General features: G+C 33.9%; 1 protein-coding gene across 1 annotated transcript in view; it reads right to left on the bottom strand.

The window, feature by feature from the left end:
* Positions 1–362: 362 nt before the first annotated feature.
* GFM2 (G elongation factor mitochondrial 2) overlaps positions 363–12,024 on the bottom strand; it is a 49,182-nt gene continuing 37,520 nt past the window's right edge. Inside the window, exons 16-21 of the mRNA XM_023495827.2 lie at positions 10,759–10,835; positions 6,538–6,676; positions 5,838–6,023; positions 5,472–5,587; positions 3,035–3,217; positions 363–1,402 (exon numbers count right to left, since the gene is read on the bottom strand). Coding sequence (XP_023351595.1) covers positions 1,274–1,402; positions 3,035–3,217; positions 5,472–5,587; positions 5,838–6,023; positions 6,538–6,676; positions 10,759–10,835 — 830 coding nt within the window. The 3' untranslated portion in view covers positions 363–1,273. The remainder of the gene's footprint in view (positions 1,403–3,034; positions 3,218–5,471; positions 5,588–5,837; positions 6,024–6,537; positions 6,677–10,758; positions 10,836–12,024) is intronic.

The following is a 12,024-nucleotide window of genomic DNA, read 5'->3' as shown; positions in this document are numbered from 1 at the left end:
GGTTTCTTACTCATTTTCTTTCCTTTTTGATCTTGATTTTTCTTATACAAGAGAATTGTATAAATTTGGGGTTTACACATATTAGATTTACCATATATTTCAACATGTATAATATATATTGGATTTCTTCTCCCCTTTTGGGGGAGAAGGTCACAAGAAGGAGGGGAAAATGTGAAACACAAGACTATGCTAGGGTCAATGTTGAAAAATTATCCATGTATGTTTTGAAAATAAAAAGCTTTAAAAAAAAATCATACATATATAATCTATACCAAATTGCTTGCTGTCTTGGGGAGGGGGGAGGTAAAGAATGGAGAAAAAATTTGGAATACAAAATCTTAAAAAAAAATGAATGTTGAAAACTATTTTTACATGTCTTTGAAAAATAAAATACTATTTAGGGGGAAAAAAAACAAAACCCTGCATATTTAGACTCTTGCCTCAGCTGGGAGGACAAGAGAGGGAGGGAGGTTTCATTACCTGTTTTCCAATGACTACCTAACCTTAGTAATTTTTCCATTTATAGATGCATATTTACTCCATTGTTTCTTATTTTACCTTCTACATTAGTTCATTTAAATCTTCCCATGTGTCTTCATGTTCTTCACACTAGCCATTTCTTCCACTTCATTTTCATCCCACTATTTAGTCATTTCACATCAATGGACACCCACTTTGTTTACAGTTTTTTGCTACAAGAATTCTGTTTCCTACACATAGTATTCATGCAATACCATGAATGGGATAAATACATCAAAGTGATGAACAGTTTAGCCACTTTCCTTACATAATTTCCTATTGTTTTTCAAAATGGTTAAAGCAGTTCACAGCTTTATCAACAGTGTATTAATGTGATTCTCAGTGTATTAATACGATGTCCCTCCAAAATGGACTGAGATATGTGCAAATTTTTAAGGCATGAGCTCAAATGTCAAATTTACTCAAAATTGCCTTTTTTCTTATTAGTGAATTGGAGCAACAGTTGGTAATTCTTCCTTTGAAAACAGTTCATAGACTTTGAACACTTACCTTTTGAGGAGTAGTTCCCTTAGGTCAGGCTATTTAAAACAATTTAAATGATCATCAACAACTAGTAGGACTCCAGTAGCCAAAGTCTGATAGAGTTAGCATGACAGCGCATGTGTCAAGTCATAAATGAAAATTAATAACTCCCTTCCCAGGAAAAGTCATTAATGTGGATCTTCATACAATGAAGAAACTTAAGTGAGATACTGTCATTCTCAGTATTTTTATTTCCATGTAATGAAAGTAATCAGGCCAGTCCACTTCTTCGATTAAGCAAAGCATTTTGGTCCTGAAGGTTCATAGCTTGGTAATTAGACAGCTCCAGTGCAAAAGTTGCTGTACCAGATGATAAAGTTCGGAGCACAGTTGAATAACCCTAAACACAGTAATTTCACAAGAAATGATAAGTCAGTTAATCAGGATCAAAATATCTATGCTCTCAATTACTTTTTCCCACTCTTTATGACCATTTTATTGATAATAAGCAAAGAAAGATAATGAAGTTCAAACTGGACAGCTGATTTTAGTTTTGAATGAAAATTTTTTTCTTAAAAAAAAAAATTTATTTAGTCATGATTTCCACACTAAGCTTGCTTTATGTAGAAATATACTTGCTCAATACACATCCTCAAGGTTGCAGGATGTCATATAGCTGGTAAAGAATGGAAGAGATAATTGAGTGGTCCAATCCCTTCATTCTCCAATTGAAAAAGCTAAGTAAGAAAGAGAAGTTAAGACAAGAGCTGGAACTAAAACAAAACTGCTCCTGCAAAATCACCTAATGTGGCTCAAACCGGATAAAAATGCATTTGGGAAATTGTTGTACAAAACAAGTAAAAACCCAATGCAACACAGATAATGTTAGTTTGTGATTTCCTTAGTCAAGCAACATGCCACAGCTGAGATTAATTTCTGTTTGAGTTTGTCACTACTGGTCTAAACCATGACATGTTTCACTAAAAAGTATATCTTAATGTGAGACAATCAGCACTTATTTGTTCTGGTTCTCCACTATCATGATGGTTATCTATTTTGTACCTACCTGAGGCCTCTGATTAATTTGTCATATTAGTTATTTTTATAGTATTTAACAATTATAGATTTTGAAAGTAGGTTCCTAATATACCACTGACCTGTAGAAAAGACTGTAGAACACAGTATAGATAACACTTTAGTCAACAGCTTCTATAGCTATTTAAAGTTCTTCCCAAGATGACCCTCATTCCACCTTTTCAGTCTTGTTTATTATTCCCTTCTGGGTACACTGCAACCCAGTCAAATTGTGTTTCTTGTTATTCCTCTAGCACCCCATCTTTGTGCCTTTGAACCAGGTATTCCTCAGGTCTGAATATAGTACTTCCTAATCTTCATCTCTCAGAATACCTATTTTCTCACAAGGTTCACCTTAAGAACCATCTTCTTTATGAAGCCTTTCCTGCTTCCCTACAATCCCAACTGATTGAGTTTTCCCCACCCAAGTCAATTTATATTTCTTTTGTATAAACTCATATATGCATCTGTTGTCCCCCCAGCTAGACAGTAAGTTCTTTGAAGAAAGAACCATTTTCACTTTGTCTCTCCCCCACTATCTGAGGCACTATGCCTGGCACTTACTGGACACTAAAAAATGTTTGTTGATGACCTCAAAAGTTATTTCTTGCTTTAAATTTGTGGTTTTATAAATGGTTTGGAGTTCACTGCATTGGCAACTTTCATTTCAAAGATATTTTCATGGTAAAGAAAAGATGACCATTTTGCCTCCCTATATTCAGAGAGGAACTGCCTGTCTGTAGTCCCAGCTGCCATATCTATGAATGTCTCTATCACTGAAAACCAAATTACACTACTATTTCTTAGTTGTTGAAACTCTCACTGATTATCTCTTAATAAAGATTCTGACCTTTCATCTGAACCAATTTTTCTGGTTCTCTTCATTTACATTACATTTATCTCTCAGGTAAATGATACCCAAACTCTATGAAATTTAAAGTAACAAAATAGTCCATACCATCATTTCAGCTAAGGGAACTGATCCAACAACAACTCTGTTATCCTGACGACTCTGAATTTCTTGAATGCTGCCTCTTCTCTGAGCAAGATCAGCTAGGACAGAACTGAGATAGTCTCCAGTCACTGTAACTTCGAGATTCATAAAGGGTTCCAGAACTTGCTTGTCAGCTTTCTTTAGAGCCTATGAATAAAGACATTAAAACCTTCCAATGAAATAAAATTCCTTAAAACATAAAATTACATTTTAAATATAAAAGTGATTCCTCACTGATATATCCAAACCATAACAAAAAACCCAACTGTATATAAAAATGAGAACCTTTACAGGTCATACTGCCTGTGGCTCTTACACAAAATTTTTTTGCCCACAAGTAATAAGAAATATTTACTTCACTTATCATGTTCAATATAACATGGTTGATAACTTTTTTCCAAAAATAAAATGTATATCTAAGGATTATTGGACTTCCTGAAAACCATGATGGAAAAAAAGAGCCTAGACATTATCTTTCAGAAAATCATCAAGGAAAACTGCCCTGATGTCCTAGAATCAGAAGGTAAAATAGCCACTGAAAGAATTCACCAATCACCTCTTGAAAGAGATCCCAACATGAAAATTCCAAACAATGTCATAGCAAAAATAAAATGTATTTTCATACATTATTGCAGTTCATCTCCACAATATCATAATAAAAAAGGTATAGGATTCCTAGTTTTAAAACTTTGCAAACAAAAAGAAGGCACAGAGAAATCAGAAAATTTTCATCCTTATCACCCTATAATAGGGTCATTGCTAAGAAGACTTGTATTGCTAGGAATTCTGTTAACTGGATCCATTATAGTGGAATGTACAATCAGAGACTTAGCATCAGACATGAAAGGAAACAAATGGCTAAGATAGAATAAAGGCTTTCAATTTACTCTGGCTTATAACCAGAGTTAGGAAGCAAGTAGTAATTACCGTTTACTTAATGTGATAGCGCTGAAATGTTCTGTAATGATCCTGCTAGAGCAGCCACCAGAGATAGCCATGACATCCTTTAAAACAACTACCACTATCTGTTTTGTGATACCCAAGCTCTAGACCTGACTCTAAAACTCTCTTGTGACAGCTTAGACAAGTTACTTCCCTTGGTAGACATCAAATTTCCCTTTTGTGAAATTAAGGAGTGAAATTCTCTAAGGACATTTCCAGATTGAAAATTCTGTTTCTATCCCTTTGGAAGTAATTCTCTTAAACATTTTGCTGGCTATAAGTAGAAATTCACTTACTTAAGAATTAGAAGTACCATTCAATTACAGAACATAATCCTCTGACTAGAAGGCTAGAAGGATGTAAGTTATTTTCTTAAAGAAAACAATTTAAAGGGCAGAAAGTGAAGCTAAAATAAATAAAGTTCTTACTGTATAATGGTCTTTTAAATGACTCTCCAATTCATTCAGTTATTATAAACAAATCCTCCAACTATTCAAGGAAGGTCTACTCCCTTGAAAGGCAAGAAATCCTCAAAGGGTGACTCTACCTTCAGAGTGGGACTCAGGGACAAGATGAAGAACAGCTGGAAGTGACCTTGGCACCAATTTGATCTGTCTAAAGTCTTTTAGATTAGAAACAACCTGAGAAAATGCTAGCCCCTAATCAGAGCTTTTTCAATCATGCCAATCTATCCAAAATATATGGGGAAATGCCCAGAACTTGTGTTTGCTATGTCAAAACCTGGCTATTTGGTTACACTTATCCAAACCCTCAAAATCATGCAAGTCAAGGGTTCAAAACTCCAGGTCTAACTTCAAGAATACCCATGAAACAACTTATCAAAGTCACGAATGTCTAATCTGAAAGATGTCATACTAAAGAAGCAATGTGTTCCCTCCTGCTGATATATAGTGAAGTTGGCATCGGTGCCCAGACTAAGCAATGGGGATAGACACAGGGCCACTGGCTCAAAAAAGACAATAAGGAGGAACTGAAGGATTTGGATGTAGACTCTTGTCATTAAATATATCCAGACAAACAAGTCTCCCAAAATATGACATGTATGACAGGGCTCATGATCAAAACAACCCATATATGAGTTCCCTTCCTGTATTCAGATATATATATACTGAAAAGGAAGAAATTGTTCCTAAACTAGAAGACAAAGTTATTCAAATGACAGACAGCCCTCCCCAAAATTGAACAAACAAAAGCTTATGACTTCAGAGCAAATGTTACACTAACATATAAATAAAAGTGAAAAAACAACAAACAAAAACCCCACTATCCACTAAAATTCCAGGAAAACAACAATGTTAAAAGTCCGAGATGTTTCATGTGAAAAGAAAATCTTATTGACTTTGAAACTCAAGAGGGATAAGCCAAAGAGAGTTGGAAACAGTTGAATAATAATACTGAGTAAAGTCACCTTCAAGAAACAAGGACAATACTTTTATACCTTTTGTACACAACGGGAGACACAGGCAGAAACCATTGTTGTAGAGGTGCCTGGGTGAAGTGTCAATGAACACAGAGTAACTGCAACATCCTGAATTGGGAATCCAAGCAATGGTCCTGGAAAGGGGAAAACAATTAACTTTAGCATTTTAAATATGCTTTTTTCCACCACTGAGAAATGAAAAGTAACTAGTTTAAAAAACAAGACTTACGATGGATATGACAGTAGCGTTAATTTTCAATGGAGAGACAGAAAAGGGTAAAGAGAGAGAAAAGACAGAAAAACAGAGAGAGAGAGAGAGAGAGAGAGAGAGAGATGAGAATAGTAAGAGGGATACTAATGTCTACTCTAATTTATGTACTATACCTTGCAGGTATGCATTACGAATTCCATTTTCAATGGCCTCTTGAAACTCTTGCAGAAGCTCCTCCCTAATATTTTCAGCATATTCAATAACAGGGATTACTTCTGATTTTTCTCTTGCACATGGCCTCACTTCCACATCCACAGTCACTAAATGTCTTTTTTCTCCTAATGTTCTATCCAATGTATCTGTAACCAAACAGAAGAAATATTGACTCAACTATGAAGATGTGTTTCCATGAGACAAGGTAACATTTTACAAAAACAACCACTTAATGTTCCTTGAGTTGAACTGGATGTTGATTTTTGTACAGAAAGATACACACTAGCATTTGTTAGCACAAAAGAATAGGACACACATCTATGAATTGTCCCATAAGCTGAGGACAGTACTATTTTTTTTTTTTTTTTTTTTTTTTAGGACAGTACTATTTAAGTCATCCCCAAAAAGCTATTGCTTTTTTCTGAAATTTGACCAGCAAAAGCATGTACTGGCTGTTGACTTAGATATAGTGCATATCTGGCAAAGAGATTTATGGGTTTTTTTGATTTTAGAATGTTTTGGCTGAAATGACTTAAAAACATAAGGACTGAAATGTATGGTCTTAATTCCTACTTGATAAAATTGAGCTAAATGATCTGGACATCTTTCCTAGAAAGACAAGAAGAACCAATGTGTCATATTTTCTTTTATTTTTTGTACCTGTGGCATGGGCTGAGTTTAGAATGGTTTCTCTATATGCTATTTGTAGAGGACCAAGGAAGGTCTCAACTCCATATTCTCTCTTGATGCGGTCATTAATGATCTCAATATGTAGCTCCCCCATGCCACAGAGAATAGTCTGGTGAAAAGAAGAAGAAAAAAAACCAAATTCAAGAAACAAGATAAGGACTTCAGAGTACATGTACTATACCATTTATGTAATGATTTAGCTTCTTTCATTATATTATCCAAACTGAGAAAAATATTTGGAAAGGCAAACTAAGGCAAGGCTATCCCATTAACTGCATTCCTTTTGGCCAATTATGACAAAATAAAACAGAATTCGAAAGTACATTTCAAGAACCTGGAAAATGAAAATGAAAGTAGAGTATATATATTTTTTCTAATTAAAGTCAAAAAAGTTTTTACCAGGAACATTGCTTTAAATTTTCTTCTTCCATGGACACTTACTAGCTAATTACATGATGATATAGAGCAAGCCACTTAAGCTGTGTGTGCCTCAGATGATTTCCTACGACTTATTTACATAAGTAGAGATCCATGTTGGTGGAGCAGCGAGTTCCCTGCCACTGACAAAATAAAGCTTCTTCGCTTACTCATATAGACAGAGCTTTACAATTTAACAACTGCTTTCCTTCCAACAACTCAGTCAGGGCAGCTAGGTGGCGCCATAATACACAGAGTGCAGGTCTGAAGTCAGGAAGCCTCCTCTGCCTGACTTCAAATCTAACCTCATATACTTACTGTGTGACCCTGGGCAAGTCAGTCAACCCTATTTGCTTCCACTTCTTCAACTATCAAGTGAGTTGGAGATGGAAATGGCAAATCACTCCAGTGTTTTTGCCAAGAAAACCCCAGACAATGTCACGAAGAGTCAGACACGACTGAACGACAATAACAAAAAGTAGGTACAGCATTCTCCTTATTTTACAGAGGAGGAAACTGAGACTCATAGAAATTATGCAACTAACTTCAAAGGCGAGAGCACTTTTCCCTATAATAAATACAATGTCTCCGAATTATGACGTTTATGAAAATTATGAAATCAAAAGGAAGACGATGAAAATAATTAAGAGAATGTTTATAAGGTGGGATTATTCTTTAAAATAGGGGTGGGAACCATTTGGATATATAGAACTTCATGTGTGGACCATACAATTTTATCAATTTATTGAACTCAAGCAGTGGAAAGTTGTATGTAGCTTTCAGCTCATTCTTACCTCTTAGATGATTTTGTGAGCCTTATATGGCTGTGGGCTAAAAGGTCTCCACCCCTGCTTTAAAAAATTAATAAAAGTACTCCACAATAGAATTGATATATCTAAGAAAGAGTGTAACTTTCAATTGAGTAACCTTTGGATGCTGTTCCAATGGACTGTCACTGATCAAAACTCTTGTGGAATTCCTGTTCTGGAATTACCTTTCGAATTTGCAGCATATTCTTTTGAGTATCCTATTCAAAATAATGGTGACTCTTTGGAGGGACTTTGATTTATGTCAACAGCTACAGGTCATTTGGAGACTGATTTGTTGAATGAGGTGAGCAATCAAGCTGAGGAATACCAATTTTATTTAGAAAACAACAAAAAAACAACTTGTGATTTTAAATTAGCAAGACTGATTCACCTAACTTACAGATTCTAAAGAGAATTTCATAAAAGGAGTTTCTAAAATGCTTTAAACAATGGTAGCATCATTAGAATCAATGTGTAGCTTTCCAATATGATTATTTTAAAAATCAATAGTAAGAGAAATAATATTATTATTATTATTACTTATATGACTGAGAGTTTATTAACATTTTGAGGAGTACAAGGTAGATTAAGAACAACAAAGTGATACTGAATATGTGATTCTGAACTTTAAAAATGTATTTATAATCATAAACATCTATACCATAAATATATCATATATACATATACATACACACATGCATGTATATGTCTAACATTAACAAATATTAATTATATGACTTACTCTCAAACTCATAGAATTGGAAGATTTGGAAGGAACCTCCGAGGTCAAAGCTTCTTAGACTATGCGTCATGGCTCCATATGGGAGTGACATAACTGAATGTGGAATAAATCATGAAACCATGATTTATTATCAGTAAATGTTTCATCTGGATACCTATTAGATACCTACACTTGGATACCTATACTATATTGGATACCTATACTTGAGAAATTTTTACATGACCCCAGATATATATATATATATATATATATATATAAATATTTTCATATATATATCTCTATATCAGGGGTATATATATCTCTATATCTGGGGTCATGTAAAAATTTCTCAAGTGAAAAGAGGTCATGAATGGAAAAAGTTTAAGAAGTCTTGTTCAAATCCAACCTATATTTGATTAAGGATCCTCACTGCAACATTTGACTAGTGTACATATAACTTTTGAGCTAAGATCCAATCCACTGCCTTCCCAGGCCCTTCTGGGTAGCTTTTAGTTATGTATCTATTCTGAGCTGCAAATTGCCCCTCTGCAGTATCACCTCTTCAAATCCTTGAAGACAACTATTATGAATTCCACATCCAAACCAAACATCTCTACTTCATTCAAACTGGGGATTCTTTTATTCAAACAAGTTACATATGGTATGAACTGGATGCCTCATTGTGGACAATCTACTGAATCTCAATATCCTCCCTAAATGGGGCCCACAAAAATGAATACCCAATACTCATTAGAAACAATTTCCCTAACACACACACACACACACACACACACACACACACACACCCTCCATTTAGGGATGTTCTGATTAAAATACTTAACTGAAGCTCACCCCTTATAATCAAGTGTAAATATTAGTGTAGATGTTAACCATGGTTGAAGAAATACTTCTTAATATCTATGATATATGTTATTATTTTCTTGAAAAGGGAGATACAAGATATAAACCAACCTTGTCTGGATGAAAATGCTTATTAAATCAGTTCATGATGAACATTCAGTTATAGCACAGTGTGCAAATTTACATCAGGGTTCTGACTTAGCTTTTGAGAATTATTAGCCACTCTTCTCACCGTCAAGCTGGTAGACTCATTTCTCACAGATATAACTGTGCTTGCTTCTACTAGATTTGTGTTCCATTTCTAGTTTTCTGGTTCTAATCTTGTGAATATGTAAACCAGAAAATGAAACTTGAGAGCCTTGTGATATGGGAACAAGTAATTGAGAGGTCTTTTAAGAAATTAGTTCTGGTTGGCTAATATGACAGAAAAGGAAAATAATAAATATTAGAGGACACTGTGGAAAGATTGGGACATTAATACATTGATGCTGGAGTTGTGAACTGATCCAAACATTCTGGAGAGCAATTTGGAATTATACACAAAGAGCTATAAAACTGTGCATAACCTTTGACCCAGCAATACCACTAGTAGGTCTGTATTCCAAAGAGATCCTATTAAAAGGAAAAGGACCTTCATATACATATTTATATGTATGTATATGTGTATATATATTTATAGCAGTTGATAGTGTGTGTGTATATGCATGCATGTGTGTGTGTGTGTGTGTTGGTAAAGTGAGGGCATGCCCATCAACTAGGGAATGGCTTAATAAGTTGTGGTATATGATAGTGATGGAATGTTATTGTACTATAAGAAATGACAAGCAAGATGCATTCAGAAAAACCTAGGAAGTTTTACATGAATTGATGCAGAATGAGGTGAGAGTGAGCAGAACCAGGTAAACATTGAACACAACAGCAGTTTTGTACAATGAGCAATTTTAAGTGACTTAGTCATTCTGATCAAAGTAAAAGATCTAAAACAATTCTGGACAATTAATGAAATATGTCATCTATCTCCAGAGAGAAAACTGATGTCATCTGAGTGCACACTGAAGCATAATTTTTTTCACTATATTTATTTTTCTTGTTTTTTTTTTTTTTTTTTTTTTAAACATGGCTAATATGGAAATGTTTTGAATGATTTCAAATGTATAGCTGACATCACATTTCTTGCATTCTTAATCAACAGAGGAAAGGCAGGTAGAATTCAGAACTCAAAAAAAAAATTTTTTTTAAATGAATGTTGCAAAGAAATAACTCTTTTTGCCATTCCATGTGACAGAGCCATACATTATGTTTTACATATCTTTTTTTTTTCACAACAAACATCATTATAAATTATCATTTATATGGGATTTTTAAAAGTAGAAACATGCTTACTTGTCCAGAATCGGGATCTAATCGCACTTTTAAACTAGGATCTTCACGCTGAAGGCAGTTCAATGCTCGATCCAGTTCTATGTACAGATAGATAAACATTAACATTTCATGTGATACTTACAAAAGTAACCAACTCAAAACAGACATGCAAAAAAAAATGTGAAAGATGAAACAATGAAAGTAAAAAGTGAATAAAGTGAAAACAGAAACAGCTAGTAGTTGTAGGATACAGACCATTTGTACTAAATATGTCTACAACAATGAAGTGATACTATCTTTCAAAGGAATCACTAAGAAATGTCTTAATTTTAAAAAGAAAATGACAATGTGATTCATGTATAAAGTAACTGATTAACAATGAGTTAATATAATTTCACCAGTTACTCTTTCAAATGGGTTCTCAATAAAGTAAAAATTAAAGGCTTCTGTGTATCTTTTTAAAAACAACCCAAGGGCAGCTAGGTGGTGCAGTACACAGAGCACCAGTCCTGAAGTCAGGAGGACCTGAGTTCAAATCTGATCTCAGATATTTAACACTTTCTAGCTGTGTGATCCTGGGCAAATAACTTAACCCCAATTGCCTCAACAAAAAAATCAATCAATCAATCAATCAATGAATAAATAAATAAAAAATAAAAAACCAACCCAGTGCCTTACATTTAATAGGAGGTTCATTAAGGGTTACTAAATTGGATTCTACATTGTTTTAAATACCTAATAAAGGTCAAATAAGAATATTCAAGACATTGGATCAAGTATTTTAAAAGGAAATTAAATGCCTTTTTTTTCTACAAGATACTGTGTAACTTTGAATATGGCTGTAGATTGATCCTAACTAGCTGGGGAAACAAAACAAAACAAGGTGAGATTATAAATCATTAAGACTAATTCAGATGATTTATAAACTATTTCTTTAAGTAGTTATGTTAAAAAAAGATCTAAAATATTTTGAGCAGTGGTAGGATAATCATAGTAAACAGCCATTTAGTGTGATTATTCTGAAAGAAAATACACATAGACATTATTATTATTATTATTATTGATAATTCTGAGGCTGTTTTCTCATCTATTTAAAAAACCCAGCTGTTCTCTAAAATTTTTTCAGTTTTATGATCTGTGATATGTGCTAGTTGCTACAGATAGTATAAAGTTGAATAAATACAGTCCTTGCCATCAGAGAATTAACAATCTAATAGGATCATACAAAAACATAAACATTTATGTATCCAGCCAATAAAATAGCATTTGGAATTAAGCAAATGCTGT

Source organism: Sarcophilus harrisii, chromosome 1, assembly GCF_902635505.1.
Source record: "Sarcophilus harrisii chromosome 1, mSarHar1.11, whole genome shotgun sequence".
Lineage (NCBI taxonomy): Eukaryota > Metazoa > Chordata > Mammalia > Dasyuromorphia > Dasyuridae > Sarcophilus > Sarcophilus harrisii.
Note: the sequence above shows the minus strand (reverse complement) of the source record. Positions and strands in the feature narration are given on the sequence as shown.